Below are 22,368 nucleotides of genomic sequence, written 5' to 3'. Positions count from 1 at the left end.
ATCATTTGCATTTGAACTCCTCAATTAATTGCACATATTCGACCTTGTGCACGGGCTATGAACTGTTAATTAAAAAATTCAGACTAACAAATTTTGAAATATTTGCCATCCATGCAAATCATGTTGCCAATTATTTAAGTGTTAACTTAACTTGATCAAGTTGAACCTAGTTTGAGAAGGTACTTAAAAGATGCATTAGTCGTTTGAAGCCGTGTCCTTGGTTTTTGTTCGTGATTGCCTTGTGTCTGTACACTTTTAGGCGATCTCTCACACACTCCTCTCAACGATTATGAAATTGTTTTAATAAATTGTACAGTCACAGTTGACAGACTTTCATTTTGCATTGATTTAATATGTAGTTGGGTCGTTGTGAAATAGCTGTAAAGTCGGCAGATTCATCTCTAACTGTTGTGGTGAATCACAATTTTAGGAAGACAAGAAAACCGTTTTTGTCCAATTCTCCTTGAGTCACAATAACAATTTTTTGTCATCGGGATGGCTGGGTTTGGGGAGTACAAGATGAGTAGTAATTACATGATTAAGCGATTTTTTAATGTCAAATTGTACCTTTTTGAGATGATATGTATTACATACACTCCGGTACTGGAGTGTGTGGTAGAATAACTGTATTTTAAATCTACACGCAGTTAGTGCGTGTAGATTTAATTTTTTAACAGCATTCGAGATGCATTGTGCTAAAATAATTACTTAATCTTAATCGTACCCTGGACAGGAAAAAATTTCCCTGTTATATTTCCTCCCATGAAACTATGTATGCAGATATTTCAAGTTTTAAAAGTGATATAATTCTCGCAAATTATCAAGTTCAACAAAAGCTTGACATGTAATGTTGTATGTAACGAGATCTGTCCATACTAAATAATGCAAGAGTTATGAAAAATGTCTCAACCATAGTTATCAAAATGTTGGTCATTTATGTTTTTGTACTAAAACAATAAAGCATGGAGGAAAAGCTTCCGGGTTAAAATACAATTAAAATAAGTAAAATATTTGAAGTAATTGACTTTACACTAAGATTGTAACGGGAAATACACCTTTCACACATTAAAAAAAGTAGCATTGTCACTTGCTCATCCTCCTGGAACACCATATTTTTTTACCAACGTAATCATATACTCGTCATATTTACAAGGGTCGGGCCACTGTAACGCCTATGTAAGTGTCAAATAATCCCACGTTATGAAAATTGAAATTTTTGCAGTTTCTTTTACATCAATGACCATGTCCATATTATAATCTTAGTTACAAACTGCAAAAAATTAAAACCTCCTGGGAAAAGCGTGAGCTTCCGTATTAAACACCCATTGATCGAGTTGCATCAAGTCAGGTGTGCTGAACAATAGATAAAGGAAACATTACACGAAATCTTGTAACAAATTTCCCATCTTGTAAATGTCTTGATAATGAATAGCAGATAGCATTCGAAATATTGACAAAATAAAGCAAAACTTTTTCTTCGACTTTTCCACTTAACTCCGTGTAATCCAATTATTATAGATAAAGGTACTGCAATACATATAAATTAATATTACCGTACATTTCTCAGCTTATATACATAATTTCAACTTAACTATTATATTTACCTTGAGAACTTCAGCCAAAAAGTACGTCTGTTGCACGTCATCCTGTTCCGGAATATTTTGGTAAACATCCACAATTCCCGACTACCCTTTACCTGGGCCGGCCTTGCAATATCTTTCAATATTCTGGGCAATTTCCCACCCCCAATCTCGATACTTTGTGTCCCCCCTGATTCTGAAGAGGATCACAAAAGTCTCGATAAGCTCGGGTCTCAATTTCCAATCCCGATCCGTTTCAGAGATTCCGACGGCTTCCTCGTCTTCATCAAATCTAAATCTTACTGGACCTGAGAGAAATAAATCGAATGCACATTTGTCACTGCTCTATCGTGATTATTGAGTGAAAAATTCTACCCAATTTTGGAACACTTCGAAGATATGACTCGTAACATGTATTTGTGAAATTAATTGCGAGTTGCATATCCCTCGTTGCATTTGGGTGTTCGCTTCCCATCCAATAAACTCCCAATGCCAGCATTCCACCTGCATCAACATTTTTTACATGCATAAAAGATTTGGAAATATGTATCTTGCAAAACTATTTTTATACCGGCAAAACAAGTCAAATGATGCACCACAGGGTCAGCGGTGCCATTAACCATTTCAGAATTGTATTCAAGATTACTTGGACTTGACGTTTGGATTAAACCATTGTCAAAAAAGGCGTTTATTGAATCGTAGTACATTTGTAGCCCTAAAGTATCTGGAAGTCCGGTTTCAATATATGATTTTAAAAAGTACTCAAAAATACTGTCCGTGGGTGGTCCCATTGATCTGAGAAAATAAATCATAATCATGCACCAAGGTCTTGTATAATTTGTGTTAAAAAAATCATGTAAATACCGGACGTCCACTCTCCAGTAATGACATTGAGTTCGCTAGGATATAAGCCATTATATGGTTTAGGGACTTGATTCAAAAAATTTCGGATAACATCCACCCTTTGCCGATAAGTAGGATTTCCAGTGATATCGGTCAGATAGTTGTATTCCAGGTGTAATGTAGCAACTTCTGCCAAAAAGTTTTTCTCGTTAGTTCGATTTGGTTCCTAAAATGATTGATATAAAAATTCAAGAGGTTTTCAATCCAATAATTCATCAAAAGCTATGCACAACACAAGAATGGTACCCCAGTCAAAATATTGATATGACGATATGGTAAACCAGTAGGTGTGTCAAAAACTGGTTGCAGTAAATCCGTTAGTTGAACAACTTTCTTCAGAAATACGGGATCATTCGACAACGCGTATGCACTCAGAAGACCTCCCATGAACCGAATAGTTGCTTCGAATTGAGATATGGAAGCATCCTTAACACCAAATCAAGGTCATTGCGCATATCTTCATCATCTAATAAATATCATCCTAATTTGCATATTACCACATTCCAGTCCAGCTCGTCACGCACAAAATCTCTCGCCACAGTGAATTCTTCCATCATTTCCATAATGTACAAAGTATCCAATGAATCCACTATCGTGCACCCTACCTTTGCTCCTCCAAAGTGATTACCTGGTTGGCCTACCTCGCTAATCGGTTTCAATTCGTTTTCGCCCCATGCTTTCTCCACGTAGTGGTCCCATGCATCTTTCATCATCTGAAATGTATTCGAATCGCGAGTTGTAGAAAAATTGTATTAATTTGCAATTCCTCTCTTTTAACCTGCTTCACGAAATCCCGTCTTGCACGAATTACGGGGTCGGGATCTTCACCGCCTTGGGTTAGGACGGGTTTTACGAATTGTTGTGCATTTATAGAAATTGTGCAAATTATCAGCAATATTATGCATATCATCGACCAAAAGGGAAATGACGCCATGCTAATGAATTGATAATGACAAAGTTTTCTATTAGTTTCAATCCAAGCGATGCCTCCTAAACCAGAACTGAGCAGAATAAATAAATAATTCAAAATATGTAGACCAATTGATGGTGATGCAGATTAACATCTTAGTTTATCGTGTGTGATGATCATTTTTTTGCTATTGGATAATTATTTATCGTGACACGGGTAAAATATAAAGATTGATGGAGGATTAAATTATGCATGTCCCATTTCACTTGATGTTTATTAATAACAATTGTAAAACGTACAGATAACAGAATCAGCAACAAGGACTATTTGGCAATTTGATAAAATATGTAACCTTTTGTAATAATTTTTAGGTGTGTCTCAAAAAAGGAAGGATTTGTAACGCAAATTCAAAGAGAAAGTTGACAAAAGTGAAAATACATGTATTTCGGATTAAAATCAACCTCAAAAATAAGTTTTCAATATCAATTTAATTCTGTTTATTACCGGATTCATGTTTTTCTCCACACAAAAAACAACACAATTTTGTGTAATTATGTATCATCAATGTAAAGTATATTTAATTGCATACTTTTTTAAATAAATTGTTTTGCATAGAACATCATTGTTTGATAACAAACTGATAAATATAATCTTGCAATATTTATGTATGTAGCTTCTTTCTTTACAAAGATATTTGTGTGTATAAGAGCGTCGTGTAAGTGCAAGTCGATTCAATTTAAAAAGAACAAAAATAAGTTGAATAACGCAGATATGGAAGTCATATCATATTTTCGTGTTTGTATTTAATTATCATAGTAATTTAATGAGATGAGATTTACTGGGTACAAAAAACTGTCCTCGTCCTTCTTAAAAGGACATTTTTATCATAATGTTTCCACCTTTTACATTAATTAACTACTGCATATTTATCAATAATTAATAAAGTTATTAATCATAATATGGCCTGACTAGGACTAAGCAGCTACAAAATATAATTTCCCTACTTGCTAAGGACAAAGACAATAAAATTACGGAATAATTATACGTAGTAATTAATTACTAGAGCAGTTTTAGGGCTTATCATCATCAAAGTAAATTTAATTAACAATATTATCAGCCAATATTGAACATATTTATGTAGCATAAGTTGAGGAATATAAATTTCAGCGACGATGAAATATTTGTCGAAACGAACGCCGGTACAATTATACTTTTATTATTGCCTCCCTCTAGTCTTTCAGCTAAATGTGTGTCTACTATTATCATCAACATATCAACGTCTTTACTGTCTCAATTTTCCCTCTAGGAGGAAATTACAACTTTCTCAATCAATAATTTGTATGTATGTATAACATTTAGGTCAAAGTCTCACTTTCATTTCTAAGCATTCAATATCAGGATGGGAACAACAAATTGGTTTTCGTTACAATTAATCGTAGGTTAAAAACCCACCTCCAGAGATGACCGGTCATCCAGTCAGTTTTTAAAAAATTCAGACGCCTTTGTATTGTACTTAACGATTAACAATGAGCTGAGCTGCGTGGTTGGTTTTGTCGAATTATCATTTTTTTCTTCTTCTAAAGGGCTACAGTAAATGCTGAACAGAACGGTTTTTGTAAATAATAATAAATATGACTAAATGTGGAGTACGCTTTTTTGTTTCGTTTTGTTTTGCATTTTGTTTGTAAATAAATATGTAAATATTGACTAAATTGTATACGAGGAGAAAGTATAATCGTAAAAATGGGTCAGACTACAAACATTACGAATTCAATTTTTTGTTTGGACAAATGTGTATCTTTGTAAAAGTGGTGGCATAATAAATATGTAAATATGACACGAAATGATTATTTTAATTATTATTAGATAGTTAATTCATAACTTTCTGACTCTTTGCATAGTTGCGGTTAATTAATTAACTGCTATTTAGGTCCTGACTGGATTGGATTTGTTGTAAAATATTATTGTGCAAAAATTAAGCAGTTACTTAGCTGAGGAATGGCCGCTGTTTAAATGGAATGAGATAATTAATAATATCGCTAATTATATCGCTGTTTCTTCGTAAAAAATGGGGGAAATATCGTCAAATAATTAGCGGACGTACAGGAAAATTAATTCCGATTCAAGAAGAACAAGAAGAAGGATACGTTTTAAAACGCTGTAGATTTAAACTGACTAAGAATAAAAATCTTTAGCTTTTCTTTCAGTGAGATAAGTAAGTATACATATTTATAGACGCAGTCTATCAGAAATTGAGTATGGTTGGTGTTTCCTGTAATATTTAATTTAATCTGGAAATTTTTTGATGTGTGTGTTAAAGAGCAATAGAATAACGAAATGAACAGCTTTTCATTTGTAGCATGAGTTATTTGACACTGTTTGGTCAAAGAGAGATTAGATTTTAGATTAGAATACTTTTCTGCAACAAATATTAGTTAATTATTACGTAGTTAGCTAACAACACCTGTTAGTTAACTATTGACTGTCCATCATCATCTCACGTAACGTAGGTACATCCTCCTCCAGCTAATAAATGTGTATACAATAGTGTTGCGTGTGTGGTACTTTCTGTTCATCTCATCATGTTTCGTTCGTCGCTGTCCCCTCAGACAGAAGAACAACGAGTTATAAGTCTTAAAGTAATCAAATAGAGCAAATGACTGAAGAGACTTGGTTTGATTATTTGATCATCGTTTAGTAGAAATCGTTCGCTTCTAAGGTTTTGCATCCTTTGCTCAAAGTCGCGTACTGGCCATGGTTTGGTCTAAATATACATATTTAATATTAGCTTAACTTATATGAATAAGTGAGATATCAACGATAAGTTTCCTCCTCTCACCCAACGACGGCGTGACCCATGGTGCTTTCCCCCCTGTAATATCCCCCCGGTGGCATTGTCCCATTCCTGTACCTGTGAATTTTGAGAGAAAGCAACCGTCAGTATGAGTGGAAGTCTGCCGTTGTGGGAATGGGCGGACAATGGGGCCGTATGTTGTGAGAAAAGAGAACAAAATGTAAGCTGAACAATTTCCAGACAAGAATACTTTACGACACAGAAAGGTCCCCATTGACACGCCAGAGAGAAAGAGGTCTACACAGAAAGAAAGAGATAGGAAAGTTTGTAGGAAGCACCCCCACCGTCACCTCTCAGAGAGAAAATCATAAAACAACTTTTGTGTGAGTACATAACTATGTGTGTTTGCTTGTTATGAAATTGTGGACAAAAATCATAAGTGTTTAGTTACAAATAAAATTATTATAAGCATAACATATATTTTCATGCACTTTCACTCCTTCACACACGTACACATGATAACGAAACGATTTATTCATACACAAACAAAATTAAAAACAAAAATTCGTCACAAATCAGCCAAAATCTTGCATTTCACAATAAAACAACGACAAACAACATGCAAAAAACCAGTGCACATGCTAACAATACAAAAACACGATAAATAACCATATATTTAAATTCCATTCAAAACAAGATGTTCGTAGATAATATCCCAGTGTTAATTGTCATATGTTTGAGCAAGTGAAAGCTGAAACGCGTCATGTTATTTACAGTTATTAGTAGATAAATAAATTATGTAAAAAGCGAGAGCACGCGTAAATAAAGTATGTGTTTGAGTTACGAAATCTGATTTGCGCGTAGAAAAGTAGTTTTTGAGGCAGAGAATGGACTAAACAGAGTGACATTTTCGAAAAGTTAAGATTTTCGGAAATATTGGGGGAATGAAAAAAGGTTTTAGTAGTACAAAGGGGTGGTGGTGGGTTGCGTGTCCCAATTTGAAACTATATTATAAGGCGAATTTGACCCCGCGCCTCCTGAACGACGTCCTCCACGACCTGTGCTCCCCGTACCGTGACCGTGGGCATGACTATGACCTCCGTCATAAGACGAGGGAAGGAATGCTATCTCTTCTTTCTGCAAGTACCTCTTCCTGTTATATTCCCAAAATTGGTTAAATTCCAATCAACACCCTTTTCCCAACCTAATTCGAGTTCTGAATTCAATGGTGCAGACCTTCGTTGGATGTAAATCCATGTATGAGAGTCGAATCCGACTAACAGGGTGAAAAGCAGGGCCGTCGCCAAACCTGACACGAGGAGAAGGGCTAACCCAAACAGACTCGTGCCGCAAACCCCCTCCACACCCTTTTTCCAGTGCAAATGAGTGGGCTGACACTCACCCCTTGCTGCGATCTACGGGGACATAAATTAAGGAAAAATAAGTCCCAAAGTCCCACTTACACTGTTAGAAATCTCGTATAGTCTGACAGGGATCGACTTCTCGGTATTCAAGTTGGTACCCACTTGGTACATATTAAAATTATACCGATTACACAGTAAAAATTTGTTACCGATATGGTAAAACTTTACTACCGAGCTATTACTACAGGGTATTACTTGTCACGTAGGTATTCTCGGTATTAAAGTTGCTATTAAAATTATACTGGTCAATAAAAATTTGCTACTGATTTAGTAAAACTTTAATATTGAGTACTCGGTAATACTTATCAATACCACTTGGTAGAGTCATATAAATATGAATAATAATACCCCTTGGTATTAGTTTAATACTGGATTTCTAAGAGTACACATACTCCTCCTCCCTGGATCCCCATAAATAAATATTTAGCCTTGCCAACTTTCCCCGTAAAACAGAGTCATCCCAGATTTGCATAAAATCGCCCCTAAAAACTTTACCTCTTGCAAGTACGCCTCGACATTGTACAGTTCGCGGAAGAGCCCATCAATAATTGTGTCGACATCGCCCGACGGGTAAACCTCGCTCGTAATGGAGTTGATGACTCGTAGCGTGTGCTGTGCGCCGGCCAGAGCTGTTTGACTGTCGAGCACAGAGTTGTCGAAAGTGTCCGTCTTCCCATAAATCGGTTTATTTAGCGAATGTACAGGCTGGACCAGCTCGTGCATGGGGTCTTCCAGCAGATCAAGCATTTTGGGCTCACAATCCTAAATAGAGCAGAGATTATTTTATCTTATCTTCCCAAAAACTTGCTTTAGAAATAATTATTTTGTGTATCTGCGAGCAATGAACTTTGGCATTTGTTGCTCTTACCAAGTAGTAGCTCGAAATTTCTGGAGATATTGAACGACCGATGGATAATTCTGTTACGGCTGCTCGTGTCGGATTGACGCAGATGTCAGCCAGTGCCTAAATAAAAGTAATATCGAGTTTATTATTAGTTTGGGTTGACACATTTGTCATAGGATCGATTTTTTCTGTCAGTCTGGTCGAAGCTACATGCATGTACATGGAATATCTATATATGTTGCTATTTCACTTACCACAGCACTGGCCAAGTAGAAGGATACCAAACACCAATTCAAAATCACGGCTATGAGACCTAAAAATAACAGAAAAGTAACATCGTAGTAGCCAAATAATACGTAAATACACCTTGTGCCTTGGCAGGCTTATCTTTAGTTAATACTCACCTAAAACTGAGAATCTGTGAACAGATAGAGAAAGATCCAATTAGTCTCGAAAATAGGATTACCGACGGGATGATGAAATTAGCGGGATGTGACAGCCCACGTAATTCCATTATTATTAGCAAAGTGAAGGAGCGGACTTACGTGATAAAGCAGCAACGAGAGTGACGAACAATGGCGTAGAACAGGATAACGCAAAATATAATAAAGATTATCAAGAGTGCCAGGGTTGTGGGCCACCTAACAAAAGACATAAAAAATATTTTTATTCCGAAGAAATGTGCGAATATGGAAGAGAAAGCAAGCATTCATTCGACTTTCTCTGCCTGGCATTATCCCAAAAACTGAAACACGGTCTACTGGCGTCTTGACAAATGATTAGTTACATGCTCCATGTTCCTGGAAAAGGATGATGATTCTACATACTTATTTCTCCCCCTTCTTCCCTTCTTTCTCAACCCATCCTGCCAAACTTTCCAAGCAAGACGAACAAGTTTCCCATATAAAAACCTCATCCTTTTCCAGCCACGCTGGGACTTTCACCGTGGGGAAAATAAGTTATGAATTTTCTGGAAAGTATAAACTCCTCGACGTACCTAATCGTCTCAATCAGTTGAGTTGTTGAGTGAGGGGAGACTTGTATTAGCTGAAAATCAATCAGTCCATAAACCGTTAGTAAAGGGTCAACATTCCCAAATATTTACTACTCATGTACCTCATCAAAGTAACGGGCTAACGTTCTCGCATTGTCCAGCGTGCTGGTCATGTTCTGTTCCATGTACGTCATCTGAGCTAGCAATTCCACATGAATTGTGTTATTCGGCTGAAATACAGAGTACACAAAATTCACTTCATGGTCATCATATTGCTAAAATAATAATTCTTGGCGTGTGGGCGAGTACGCATATCTATATTCTTTGGATGGATGGATGGGTATGTATTAATTGAGGCCTTAACATTATGCGGGTTTGGACGAGTGGCCTCGACGCAATTTTAATGAGAATAGACACCGACCGACGGACTGATTGATGGTCTATCCGTCCGTTATATTTAGTATGAGGGCATATCATATCTTTAGTAGAGCTGTCAACAAGGAACTTGATTAACTTACCAGTGGTCTTTCGAATACGACTCCCAGTTGGGACATGAGAGGAAACACTCCCTCAGATATCGAAGATTGAGCTTCTAAAGTCTAAAGGAAGAACAAGTTCAAACAGAATTTCATTAGTTGTTTGTGGGCTTTCTAGCTCGCTCTCTTAATTAGATTCATTCAAAGTGGAGGAGCCTGATGAAACTTGGACAATCTACTTATAGCTGCTAGACATTTCTTCATAAATAAATTAATGCAGAGGCGGGGAACTTATATAGAGTGCAAATTCTGATGAAATTCATCGAGCGGTGGTGGCGTGGTGGTAGTGATTTGAATCAAATCCCACTGCGCGTTGTCTTTTAAATGAAAATCATGATCTTGAATAAATTACTTTTATCATTTCATGACAAATGTATAAATATGAGAAGTGGGTATCATTTCATTGCAACAAGTTTGTCCTGATACGAGGGAAGGAGCCTTGAAAATGATACGGTCGTGTACATACGTGCCACAAAAGTTAAAATTGTAAGTCTGCATGGAGGGATCGAGAGAAGTAAAATTTGTGTTTACGACTCTTCACAGCTCATTATTCCATCGTTCGTTAACTAAAATTTAGAGTTTAACATTCTGAATTTCTGATATGCTGCTCGAATATCTGAAAGTACTTGGCACATTTGTGGGATCAAATTTCTCTCCCTAAAACCAAGAAGGTTTCATATCTCATCCTCACCGAGGATTCCTCAGATAATGAAGAATATTAACGCTGAGATAAGAATTAATCGCTGCATATCATGCCAGGAACAGAACTTAGAAAAGTTTACGACTTGGCCTTAATGTAAACAAAAGTAATGTTTTTCTGAGAAATATTTTGTCTTGCAGTTTATATTGCATTTTAGTTTAAATTAAACAAATCCTGATGAAATTTCTGATATGCACCTATCTATTAATACCTTACAATATCTTTCGATAACAATTTGTAGAGAAAATTCTAAAATATGTATTTATGTAGAATCATGTAAATTACCTGATTTTTAACGAAATCAAAGTACGCTTGAATATTCCTCAACGATGAGACAAATGACTCGATCCTGTGGGGCATGAAAAAATACGTATTTTATAAATGAAACAATAAAATAACTCATATTTTATAAATAAAAAACCAACCCGTTATGAAAATCGTCATTCCCATACAAACCGAGTCCGATGGCAGCACTATAAAGAAATCGATTTAAAAAATCATTACAATTTACAGAATTCGATGCATATTTTCTCAAATTTTTCTTACCAGCACGTAAGCGCAAGAAATCCTAACAACACTTTAAGACAAATTAAGGGTCTATCTCTCTTCGCATGTCGGTCACAACATCTCGTGAGCAAGTATAAGAGGAGGATCAAGAGGAAAAATATAAGCAGGAGGGCCGGAAGACAGGCCAAAATTCCCAACGATTCGACATAAACCTCGTTTCGCCAATCGAACGTGGAGTTGACCCGATGACCCGTGACATTCACGTGGGGGAAACGATGGAAAAAACGGGCCAACCAAGGGGGCAACCCTTGCGGATAAACTTTCCCTAGTCCACTATTGCTACTCGACATTCCTCCACTGTTCATCATCATGATTACAGTTAGTTCTTTTTGTAAATTGTCTCGTTTGAATTATTAACTATTCCCCACACTAATAATTGCATGAGATCTTTCAGGTTTGCACTCAGACTCTGTCATTTTCCGGAGATTTTGGCACAGTATAAAATATCAGCAGCAGCAGGTTTAACTTGAAGCAGGTCACTACAGAAATTAAGAAGGATTTACATTTTACACAAATTTTGTGTCGTGGCGTGGAAGTTACACGAATTTTAGACGATGTATTAGTAGTTGGGAAAAGAACTTTTAGGTAGTTTAGTAATGTAATGTCACATTCTTCTCGAAATTCAAATTTCAACTATGCACGATCAGTAATGAGTCATTCCGAATGGATCCGTCTTATCCTCCTAGGGAGCGGACTGGTTAGTTCTTAACGTGGCGTGGTACTGACTCAGATGTCCTTTAAGATGTTGAATAAAGGGTGATGATGATGCTGCTGGTGATGAATGAATGAATTGAATAAACATCGTCACATTGCGAAATCCAGTGTAATAATAAGAAGCGATATCGTATAACGTCTCAAATGTATGTACAGTTATAATCGCAATTTGGTTAAGTTAGTCACCAACTAGTAGAATTATTTATTCGCATTTTGCAATAAATTGCCTCCGCTATAAAACTCATTATTATCGTCGTAGTAGCCATGCACTCACTCAATACTAACTCTACTGTCTTGAGACACTTCTTATCTGGTCTAATTTTACAACATGGTTAAAGTTAAACGACTGTCTATTGGAACAATGGACAATGCGTGTTTTATGGTTATTTCCGTCGCATCGGTCGTACCCTCTCAAGTAACTGGATCTATCTCGTCGTCGTCGGTGTTTCGCGTCCAGGATGGAAGACGAAGGACGGATGTCTCCCTGTGAGAAAGGACTCTCGCACACAGAGCAGATTATTTGAGAGACTGACGAATTCGGGTTGGATTTCAGCGGAAATCAATAGTAGAGGGCCACTCCTTGCTGCCCCTTCTTTCTTGCGCACCCACCACACACACATTGCATATAAGCACTTGAGCCGCTGCTTTCTATCCCCGTTGCATTATTACACATACATGAATACCACTTTTGTTACACAGCAGAGAAGCAGCGTCTGCTTAAAGAGACCCGTCCGTCCATCTGGCCGACTCGCTGGATTCAATAGAGATACGGCTAAAAGAGGTAGAGAGAGAGAGATCTGCAGAAGAGTAGTACATCTGTACGTACGCTTAAATGCTTTAGCACGTTAGTTCAGGGAGCATCATGATCATGGAGAGAGAGAGCAATAACAACAACACATAAAGTGCTGTGGGTAATGTAATGGCTATAAAAGAGCAGAAAAGATATTGCCACATGTAGTACAATGGATTGGATGGATGTAAAAGGTTTTTGTACGCGGAGGTTTCCCATTCAGCGGAGATGATAAGAGCTTTAGTACGAGTAGTAAAAGGGAGAAAGTCTTATCAGAAACATTGGATTGGATCTGCGTCCAATACGCGAGCAGGATTTGGCAGAACAGAGTGGAATTGGAATGCGACATTATTATTCGGCCATTATTTTGACTTGGGTGACATTTGTGATATGCCTTTGTTCCAATTATACGACTTATATGAAATTGTTATTTGATTATGTACATACATTCCTCAGGCTTTATTATGATAACGTGCTGTATATATTTACTTATCTGTACGTGGTTTTAACTGTCCTTCTGGGCTATACGTTATGTTACGTATTCATGAAGATTGTATTCATGCATTGTGAGATGATTTCTTTTTAATGACCGTTTCGACTGTCACCCGTTTTTGCGAGGTCCAATTAGAAGATGCATAAATCGGGCGTTTGCTAGCATCCCATTAGTCATGTCGTGCATCCATCAATGTCTGACTTTTAATGCATTAATATTATGCAATTTATCTCTATTACTAAATAGATTCAGACAGAGCTTCCAATTGCGTGTCACATTGCAACTCTAGAAATTGGCCGAAGCCATTACGAGGAATACATACATACTTCAACTATTGTGCTATTATGCTATGAAAATATGTGCAGTGGGTCAATAGTCCATAAGCAGATAAAATGAGACGCTAAATAAATGCATTTTTGATAAGAGACTCAAATAATAAACATGACATAAAACCTAAATCAACTCTCTCTCTTTGTGTCCATTCGTCAGTGGGAATTCCTATTATGCATAAAACCCAGGTCCAGTTCCAGACATTTTTATATCCGTTGGAAGTAATAAATTCATGAGAATTTATACATTCGGAGGAATATGATACATAAATGCAGTCACTTTTATTACATCACTACTTTCATGACCTATAAGGATTAATGCATTTTATGAAATGTGATCCGATCAAAAATCACATACGTCGTAAAAAAATTTACCTTTCCATTCGACTTCAAATTAACCTGAAAAAAAGGTTTGCATGCAAAAAATGTACATACATGATTAAGTAAAAAGTCCTTTAAACACGGAACTGACATGATTTTCCCCTCGCTAAAAAAGGAAGCACATTTTTGGGTAGTCATTATATTCCCAAACTTTTACATATACCACTGCTACTCACAATACTACCAGTTGATACGGGTACATAATAATATATGCACAATAATAATACGTACGCTGAACCGTCTCTAATACAGAAATGTCTCAATTTTGGTCTACGTATTGGTTTGGTGAGCAAAGTGACGATATGTTTTTTCTTCAAGGAAATCACAACACAAACAGGAGTGAAAGAGCGTATATTCCACAGTTGGGTTGAATATGAAGGCAATGTGAGGATGGTTAAAAGAGCTATGTGCACTGCACTAAGGGTGGGACATCATCATCTTCAATTCTCAACATTTAATTGCATTCAATTTTTAATGGTGGTTAGTTTAGTTGGCTAACTTAATATTTAGTACCATTTCGTTAGACTTACACACATTCATATACTTACTTATTACACACTACTACATACTCGCTGGATTTATGTATGTATGTACATCCAGCCTTCTTTTAAGCAGCTCCTCTCCTCTTGATCTTAATTCTTCTTCCAGTGCACGTATTTATATTTGCTGTATTATTTCTGTTTTGTGGTGTGTTTAGGTGAGTAATAAATTTCGTTTGTTTTCAAACTTATTCTTATTTCTAAGAGTTTTATCAGGGTTGTATTTACATTTAACGGTTGTGGTTAGAATAGTTTAGTTGGTTAGTCTGATGATGAGTGAGGGTTTATGTACGTCCAGTAAGTATTTAGGGAATAAAAGGTTATTGTGATATTGACACTTGACAGATAACAACGGAGGTTATCGTCATCGTGATGTGCTACATTTTGGGGCCTTTTCTGTAATGAGAATCCTAACCTACCTTAACGACGACAAACAGGAAGGAAGTTGATAAGTGGACGGATTGGTTAAAACGGAAATCAGTCAAATCGGAACGATAAGTGAAAAATGTCGTCCCTGATAAACCGAGGGTGTTGTGGGTGGAAATTTAACTTCAATCCGGACGAAATCGAGCAGAGATCAAGGTCCAGACAGATTGACAAGGTGCTAGAAAAAGAGCGACGAGATAGGAGGAAGCAAGTAAGTGGATGGAGAAAGCAGTCAGATTTTGTCAAACTTCGAGTCCGAATTGGAAAATAAAAATGTACTCGTATTTAATTATTAGGTTCGAGTGCTTTTACTCGGAGCTGGTGAAAGTGGAAAGTCTACATTTTTAAAACAAATGAGAATTATTCACGGATTGGGATTTGATGCGGACGCAGTTCAAGAATTTCAACACATAATTTATCTCAACACTATACAAGGTGAGGAGGAGGGGGAGGACCGCAAATAATACAAAATAATACAAATTTTGAAGTATTTAGTATATAGTTTGGAAACTACGAATTTCTTTGTAATGTTTATAACTAATATTCATGACTAAATTCTACTCCTGCTTCTGTATTTATGTAAATTAATAATTCTACGCTTTGTGTTGATTATCTGCTGCTTTTTAAAAATTCGCCGGAAGAAGATTTTATGGTTGGGCTTCCAAAAATGGTACTGTACTTCCTGCAACTCTTTCTTGTCCATAGTTGGAAAAAAGCTCTATGAATAGTAACAATTTAAAAGATTTAAATGCTAATCAAACTTGTTAAATGCAGGAATGAGGGTTTTAGTGGATGCCAGAAACAAACTTGGGGTTCCGTGGGAGAACCCCCAAAATAGTATACACGGGGACATACTGCTCAGTTACCAGCCAGGTTTTGTCGACCAATGGACCTTTACGAGATTTGTTCCTTCCATACGAGCTTGTTGGACAGATGAGGCGATTAGGACCGTGTTCAATAAGCGGTCGCTCTTCCAAATTGCGGATGCCGTCGAATACTTTTTCAATCACTTGGATGCGATTGCAAACAAAGTATGTATAGAAATGCTTTATGATAATATGAACTAATAATTCTTACTGATGTGAACTGTACCATAGGATTGGGTGCCTACGAACAATGATATTGTTCATGCCAGAAGAGCAACCAAAGGGATAAGTGAGCTTACCATTGGTAAGGAATTGATTTAGCAAACATGTAACTTTAAAATATTAATGTGCAGTTGTTTGTTACAGCCATCAACGGAATTCCATTTCGTTTTGTAAGGAAAATAATTTTTCATCCAAAATATTGGATAATGATCATAAGTAATGTTACTAATGATGCTTTAAATTATTATAATGCAGATCGACGTGGGTGGACAGAGGTCACAAAGAGTCAAATGGTTACAATGTTTTGACAATATTACGTCAATATTATTTCTTGTCGCCAGCTCGGAATTTGATCAGGTATGAACTAAACTAAATATAATTGACCTTATCATTTCCCTATGAAAAAGTATCAACTAAAAAGTGCTGTAATTGATCAGGTGCTGCTGGAAGATAGGCAGACGAACCGATTGGAAGAAAGTCGCACAATCTTTGATGCCATCGTCAATAATAGAATATTTACAAACGTGTCGATTATTCTGTTTCTCAACAAGTCAGATCTATTGAGGGCAAAGGTGAGTTGTAGGTCACATGTAAAATATAACCTTAACCAAAATCCTTACATTTCTTTATCTGACAGATTGGAAGAGGAATTAAAGTATCCGACTTTTTCCCCAACTACAAAGGAGACGACGCCTCGTTGGAATCCGTTCAGCAATTCATCCTTAACTTATTCATTAGTTTACGACGACACGAGTCTGGCCAACTATTCTACCATTTTACTAGTGCCATCGACACGGAAAACATTCGAGTCGTGTTTAACGCCGTGAAGAAAACGATTTTGAAAAAGAATCTAGAAAATTTAATGCTTCAATGAGAATGTGGTTTCAGAAGACGATGGACAGAAGACGGACACATTTTTGTACTATGAATGATGAAGCCACTAAATATTTTATGTATACATCACAAGCACAATTCATTTTACAGCCTGACGTGGGATAAGAAAATCCTAATTTCCGTTTATATACGCTTTGTCTCAATTTTAATTTTGATATTCTACAGACAGATCTGATTTAATTTCTATCACAAATTTGCATCACGGTATAAAATGCATTACATCAGATATTCTGCACATTTCGCATCACTCACTCACAACGCTAGCCAACAGAGTCTCGTTTTTATCGACACAAAACTTGCAAGAAAGGAGAAACACTACATTTCCATGTTCTTATTATTATTCACGACGACAAATAATTGAGAGTATTTAATTTAATTTAATTTATAAAATAACTTTGTGTACGCTTTTCCTGCATGATGATATATTATTATGACGAATAAAGTTTTATTTAAATGAACCGAATAAAGAATTATGTAAAAAAGAACTGTATCGCTGTTAATTTAGTCATATAAATTTTTATTGCGTTGTTGTATGATAAATTTTTAATTAGTTCATCTCACCAAACTACTTATATCTAAAAAAAAACAGTCAAACAACGTACATATTTCTAATTTAGTCTCATCTCCTCCCTTATCAATGATTTGTTATCAAAAGACCACACACTACTACACTAATACACGCACGATAACGATACCACCAACCAGAAATCAATCAACTTAACCAATAAACGTAATAAAAATATCTATACAAGTTTCGCAACTAATTCGACATCGAAACTAAATACTATACTGGAAATAAAAGTAGTAACGTAATAATATTACATCTTTTTAAGGTTGTTCTTTATACAACTCAATTGCTAATTCTATTTTTTTAGTAATTAATACATATTCGGAAAAAGTAAAGTAATAATAAAGCTGTAAATATTAGCCCATGAATGAAGGCTTTTTATCACATCGTGAATGATGCTGCTACCCCTTTAAATCCAAAATCGTTATTTATTAGAAATCGAAATAATCTAAATACTCACTCGTGTGAAGTTAAAACGATTCTCACAAAACTTAACTGTAATAATTGATGGTTATTAGTGTAATAATATGTAGAAGATGGCCATGAAGATGAAGTGATTGTGTGAGCAATTTTGGCAAATCGGTCATCGCATGATTACATATATTACTACATCACTCGTCGCATACATTTACCTGGAGATGTTTCAATATTTTTTTGTGATGGATGAATGAAACTTCATCCCATACAGAAAGGCACTTGATTGAATTTTTCAGCTCGAAAGCTAACTTAAGTACATTTTCCCATTTAATATGTGGAAGGAATATGATGATGAAATCTATTACTCTTTTTTTCTGTGTGTGTGTGGCTAATAAAACTGATCTGTTTTCTGCTAGTAGTCGTTTGAGCATAACTTTTCAAATACTTTTGCTTTTTTTACGTACGTATTTCAGGGTAGGTGTCGACTATTATTGCGATTCTTTTTCCTGCCCAAGTTAATTGATAATAATTGCACCATAATATTTTGGTAAGATTTTTTTTACACAATCTAAACATCTGAAAGATCTGTACAAACCTGACGGACGACGTCAAAATTATCTTTCTCTCTCTCTGATTATTATATAGCAAAGTCTACCTTAAAGAATGAATGTCCTGCAATCACTAGAAAAATCTTTAGTTTGTATAATAACTTGGTTATCCGACTATATATATTTTTATCTTGTTTAGTTTTAGTTGCCTGCAATGTGTATTATTGGACGTTGATATTAAAATCTTGGAAAGTTTCGTTCAGCACAGAATTATTAAAGTTTTCCTTGCTTTGATGATGAAGTACAAGCATATATTTAGTATTGCATAAAAATACATTCTGTTGCCCTCATAGAAGGCCACCGAAATTGTTGGAGGTAGAATTTGTTTTAAGTTGGTTCATGGGAGTCTTGCCACCAGCACCAGCCTGGTTTCGGCTGTTGGATCTTCCGAGGTTCAGGTCATCCATGGTTATGTTTAAGTCAGACCAGGTCGTACCCTAGAAAGTGTTCCATAAAAAATTGTAATCGTCTCAATTATTTAAAGAAATGATTATACATTTATTTTGGATAAATTGTATTAACCTGCAGGCTTTGTTTAGTGGAGTTGTTATTATTATTAAGCGTGGGAACATTCCCATTGACCGATCCTCCGCCTGATGAAGATTTGGCTGGTTCAAGGACTGGAGCAAGAATATTATTCCCCCCATAATTCATTTGAGGTAGAGCCTGAGCCATTGGTTGTGTAGGTGAAGCCATTGAAGGAAAAGTGGTAGTAGAAAATCCTGGAGAAAATTGTCCCATTCCGACAGGAGATGAAACTGATGGCGAACCAAATGAAGCAAAATCCAACACATTCGATGCTGGAGAGGTATTTGTTACTGAAGGCATGGAATTTGAGAAAAGATCGTCAGATAGCAAATTGGAAGAAGGCAACGCCGTCGACCTTCCTCTCAAGTCGAGAGATAAGCCGAGTAGGTCATCTGCTTTTGATTCAGTTCTATTTGGTGGTTCTTCAGCTTTTGTCGTAATTGGTTTGGAATCTCCAAAGGCGGATTGAAAACTGAAAAATCATAATTTTGTTACTTGACCATTTTCGAACTATTCTATCATGCATACACAAAATAATGAAACCTAATAATCTTACTCAGCAAAATCTCCATCAGTGGAATCTTTTTTGACCGGAGAAGGCACTGGTTTGGCGGATACTGCACTTGTGAAATCTCCAAAATCCGACGCCTTCTCTTCTCTTCTGGGATCAAAATCGTCTGAAATTTCTAATCCAGGAGATGGTGGTGCAGGCTTATTTGTTTTGAATGAGCTGGAGGAGTTGCTGTAATACATAATTATAATTTGTTATTTATGCGTGCATAACAAAATTTAAAAATATTAACTTTCTTTTTAACTTACTGATTATTATTGAAGGAATTTGAGCTAGAACTTTTCTTGAAATCTGTGTCCATATCGCTGAACGTTTTAAAACTGGACTTTCCAAATGTTGGACTAGGACTGCGCGACTTTTTGTTTCTGTTGTTGACACATTAGAACACAGATTGAAATTGTGAGACTATTTTATAATTTCAATTCAGTATTTGACAAATACTCACCCAAAGTCATCATCATAGCCACCGCCCCCATTTCCACCACCATAGTCATTATTATCCCACTTGGAAGTGGTCATCCTGTCGGACCCAATTCCCACATACTTATCTCGGTTCTTGCGTGCTTTCTTTCTTTCGTCGCGAAGTCTCTCTTCGTCCTGGTAGCGAAAAACAGTAATACATAATGTAAATCCCACCACCAGTATATCACAACCAAAGTCAATATGTATGTACCTGAATAAGTTCAACAAGTTCTTTCGCTTTAACGCGAACATTAAGTTCACCATCTTTAGTTTCAGTCCCAGACGGAGGAATGATTGCGTCTAAATTAAATCCGGGCTCGTAAATAACGTGATAGTCTTGCAAAGATCTAATTTCATAAAGACGGTCCTGAGCTGCTCGAACAACGCGATCGGATCCATGAAGAAGTAGGTGATGTAAAAGTAGCATGCTCTTGTAAATTCTTCTAGGGCTCCTTTTGTTTTCAGCAATTCGCTTCCAAAGCTGTAATGTAATTAATGTAAGTAAAGCTATTTGACTTATTAAACTTTAAATATTTAAAGAGCTAATTCAAAATTTTTACCATTCCCATAACCTCAGGAAAGGACTGAAATTATAATAAGTGATATTAGAATTTTTCTTAATACACATATAATTTATTTGATGTCATTCTCACCTCATAGCTGAAGGTAGCTTGAGATAACTCATGCTTGATTGTTCCTGTAGAAAAGAAAGTTGTGTTTATAATAACGCCACAAATGAAAGTCTTAAAATAAAGTACCAGTTGGGCCCCACGGTTCATCATTTGTCGCTTCCCTAACTCGTGATTCAATATCCGTATAATTCATCACCACGTTCGTTCTAAAATTTTAAATAAAAAACATGTCAGAATAATTCAAAATTTACCGTTTATAAATTCTATTTAGTAATATTTCACTTACAACTTATCAGTCAATTCTCGTACCTTCCACATTTTGTCTATAGCTTTTGTTTAATCTACTAAATCACAACCAAAAAGCAGTAACACTTCCGTAAATCACAACTAAATTTGTTACAAAACTAAATATTTGTGACTTTGTAAACTAAAGAATGAAAGAAAAAATATTTGTGACACCTCCAACTTGTGATAAAGCACCATAAAAACGAATTACTACTAATCCCCACCCCTCAAATATCCTAGACTTTCAAGTCCCAACGTCAATTATTAACTTATCGTCTAGAGAAACGAATAATTAGTATTTAAACACTGATTAATTATTTGAACTGGATAATTTTCAGACTAAATAAAATATAAAATCTGATGACGGGCTGGGCCTGGATTGGATTTAATTTAAACAGTTAGCTGCCTGTTAAATATTGCACATTATGTAGTAACTTTACTACGTGGCCAGGTTGTATATACACATACAAGTCGTAAATATTAGTGAAGGGTATAGAAGAAGAAGTGCAACAGCAAACTGTAATCAAGTGCATCTAATTTTAATATTATTACAAAACAGAACAGATTTTTTTATGTACAGTTTCGAAGAGGAGCCTATATTTTCGTCGTGTAATGTAAAGTGCAAGCAAATATGGGGCTCCTGATGATAATATAATGGCTCAAAGTAAAGTGAATAAGAATTTAATGGGACGAGGCCACGTATATATCATCCTGAAGAATGAACAACTTTTACTCTGCTGGTGAGTGAGTTGGTTGGTAGCACTAATAGTGTTGTTGGTTTGGTCTCACAGGATTAAATATGTATAGTTAATGCTTGAGTTAACAGAATACTTACAGCTAAAATTCGTCCTATATTGTTATTGTTTGTCATGCAAATTGAAGAGTTAGAGCCTGTTAGTTAGGTGGTACTTTTTTAGTAGAGATTGGCGATAGGATGACGTGACAGGGGCTGCGGTGATTTGTTATCTTTTTTTAGGTTTGGTAGGTAATAATCTATTTGTAGGTGTAGAGAGTAGTTTAATGTGGTATCAGGTTAAGTACTTTTATTGAAATGTTGATGAGCTCTCCTTCCTTCCTGTACTCCTTCCTGCCGATGAGAAGATGAGCTGAGATTGGAGCATGCGGAGACAAAAAAGGAAGAAAAGTGCATGGATGGAAAGTGGAGAAAGTCGAGTCGTGTGAATGTGGGATACTTTGTGTTATGGGGTTTTATTACTCGTTCTGGTCGGCATTTATTTGCATAGCCATATTTATTTTTAATTAAGCTGGACTTTGTAGAGGAGGCTCAATTTGTTAAAAAAATCTGGTCAGTATCTCTAAAATCTTGGTACATAGTATCATCGTCATCACACATCACCACCCATCCTGTCTGATTGGCCAACTCGGATTGA

The 22,368-nt window shown here is 36.0% G+C and overlaps 3 protein-coding genes and 1 non-coding gene across 9 annotated transcripts; 1 reads left to right on the top strand and 3 right to left on the bottom strand.

The window, feature by feature from the left end:
• Positions 1-910: 910 nt before the first annotated feature.
• Positions 911-2,848, bottom strand: LOC110849167. Its single transcript, XR_004834725.1, has 6 exons — positions 2,730-2,848; positions 2,445-2,649; positions 2,152-2,375; positions 1,956-2,084; positions 1,605-1,888; positions 911-1,527 (listed from the first exon to the last, which is right to left on the bottom strand). It is a non-coding gene; the product is annotated as an uncharacterized LOC110849167 (transcript).
• A 1,016-nt stretch (positions 2,849-3,864) lies between these two features.
• Positions 3,865-12,687, bottom strand: LOC110848420 (protein tweety-2). Of its 6 annotated transcripts, none has more exons than XM_035850829.1 (15): positions 11,232-12,684; positions 11,111-11,158; positions 10,971-11,034; positions 9,968-10,048; positions 9,572-9,679; positions 9,453-9,502; positions 9,001-9,096; positions 8,860-8,873; positions 8,710-8,768; positions 8,480-8,575; positions 8,107-8,373; positions 7,424-7,602; positions 7,222-7,340; positions 6,233-6,304; positions 3,865-6,157 (listed from the first exon to the last, which is right to left on the bottom strand). In XM_035850829.1, exons 1-15 carry the CDS (start codon positions 11,561-11,563, stop codon positions 6,129-6,131), a joined length of 1,614 nt encoding a protein of 537 aa, XP_035706722.1. In that variant the 5' UTR covers positions 11,564-12,684; the 3' UTR covers positions 3,865-6,128. The 6 variants fall into 6 exon arrangements, with proteins under 6 accessions (XP_035706722.1, XP_035706720.1, XP_035706721.1 ...); XM_035850827.1 differs by having other exon boundaries at positions 7,155-7,340; positions 8,710-8,774; positions 8,866-8,873; positions 11,232-12,683; XM_035850828.1 differs by having other exon boundaries at positions 7,215-7,340; positions 11,232-12,682.
• Positions 12,688-14,336: 1,649 nt separating this feature from the next.
• LOC110848091 (guanine nucleotide-binding protein subunit alpha-12) lies at positions 14,337-17,391 on the top strand. Its single transcript, XM_022095209.2, has 9 exons — positions 14,337-14,656; positions 14,844-15,135; positions 15,221-15,359; positions 15,699-15,955; positions 16,022-16,094; positions 16,157-16,182; positions 16,268-16,369; positions 16,450-16,584; positions 16,650-17,391. The coding sequence occupies exons 2-9, from the start codon at positions 15,004-15,006 to the stop codon at positions 16,884-16,886; spliced, it is 1,101 nt and encodes a 366-aa protein (XP_021950901.1). The 5' UTR covers positions 14,337-14,656; positions 14,844-15,003; the 3' UTR covers positions 16,887-17,391.
• A 705-nt stretch (positions 17,392-18,096) lies between these two features.
• Positions 18,097-22,111, bottom strand: LOC110848090 (clathrin interactor 1). Its single transcript, XM_022095208.2, has 10 exons — positions 20,979-22,111; positions 20,819-20,898; positions 20,714-20,757; positions 20,621-20,644; positions 20,272-20,541; positions 20,044-20,195; positions 19,847-19,963; positions 19,584-19,769; positions 19,022-19,499; positions 18,097-18,936 (listed from the first exon to the last, which is right to left on the bottom strand). Exons 1-10 carry the CDS (start codon positions 21,008-21,010, stop codon positions 18,787-18,789), a joined length of 1,533 nt encoding a protein of 510 aa, XP_021950900.1. The 5' UTR covers positions 21,011-22,111; the 3' UTR covers positions 18,097-18,786.
• Positions 22,112-22,368: the final 257 nt, after the last annotated feature.

The sequence above is a fragment of the Folsomia candida genome, unplaced genomic scaffold (genome assembly GCF_002217175.1).
Source record: "Folsomia candida strain VU population unplaced genomic scaffold, ASM221717v1 Fcan01_Sc004, whole genome shotgun sequence".
In the NCBI taxonomy this organism is placed as follows: domain Eukaryota; kingdom Metazoa; phylum Arthropoda; class Collembola; order Entomobryomorpha; family Isotomidae; genus Folsomia; species Folsomia candida.
The sequence above is the reverse complement of the archived record's forward strand: the minus strand, read 5'-3'. Positions and strand labels throughout refer to the sequence as shown.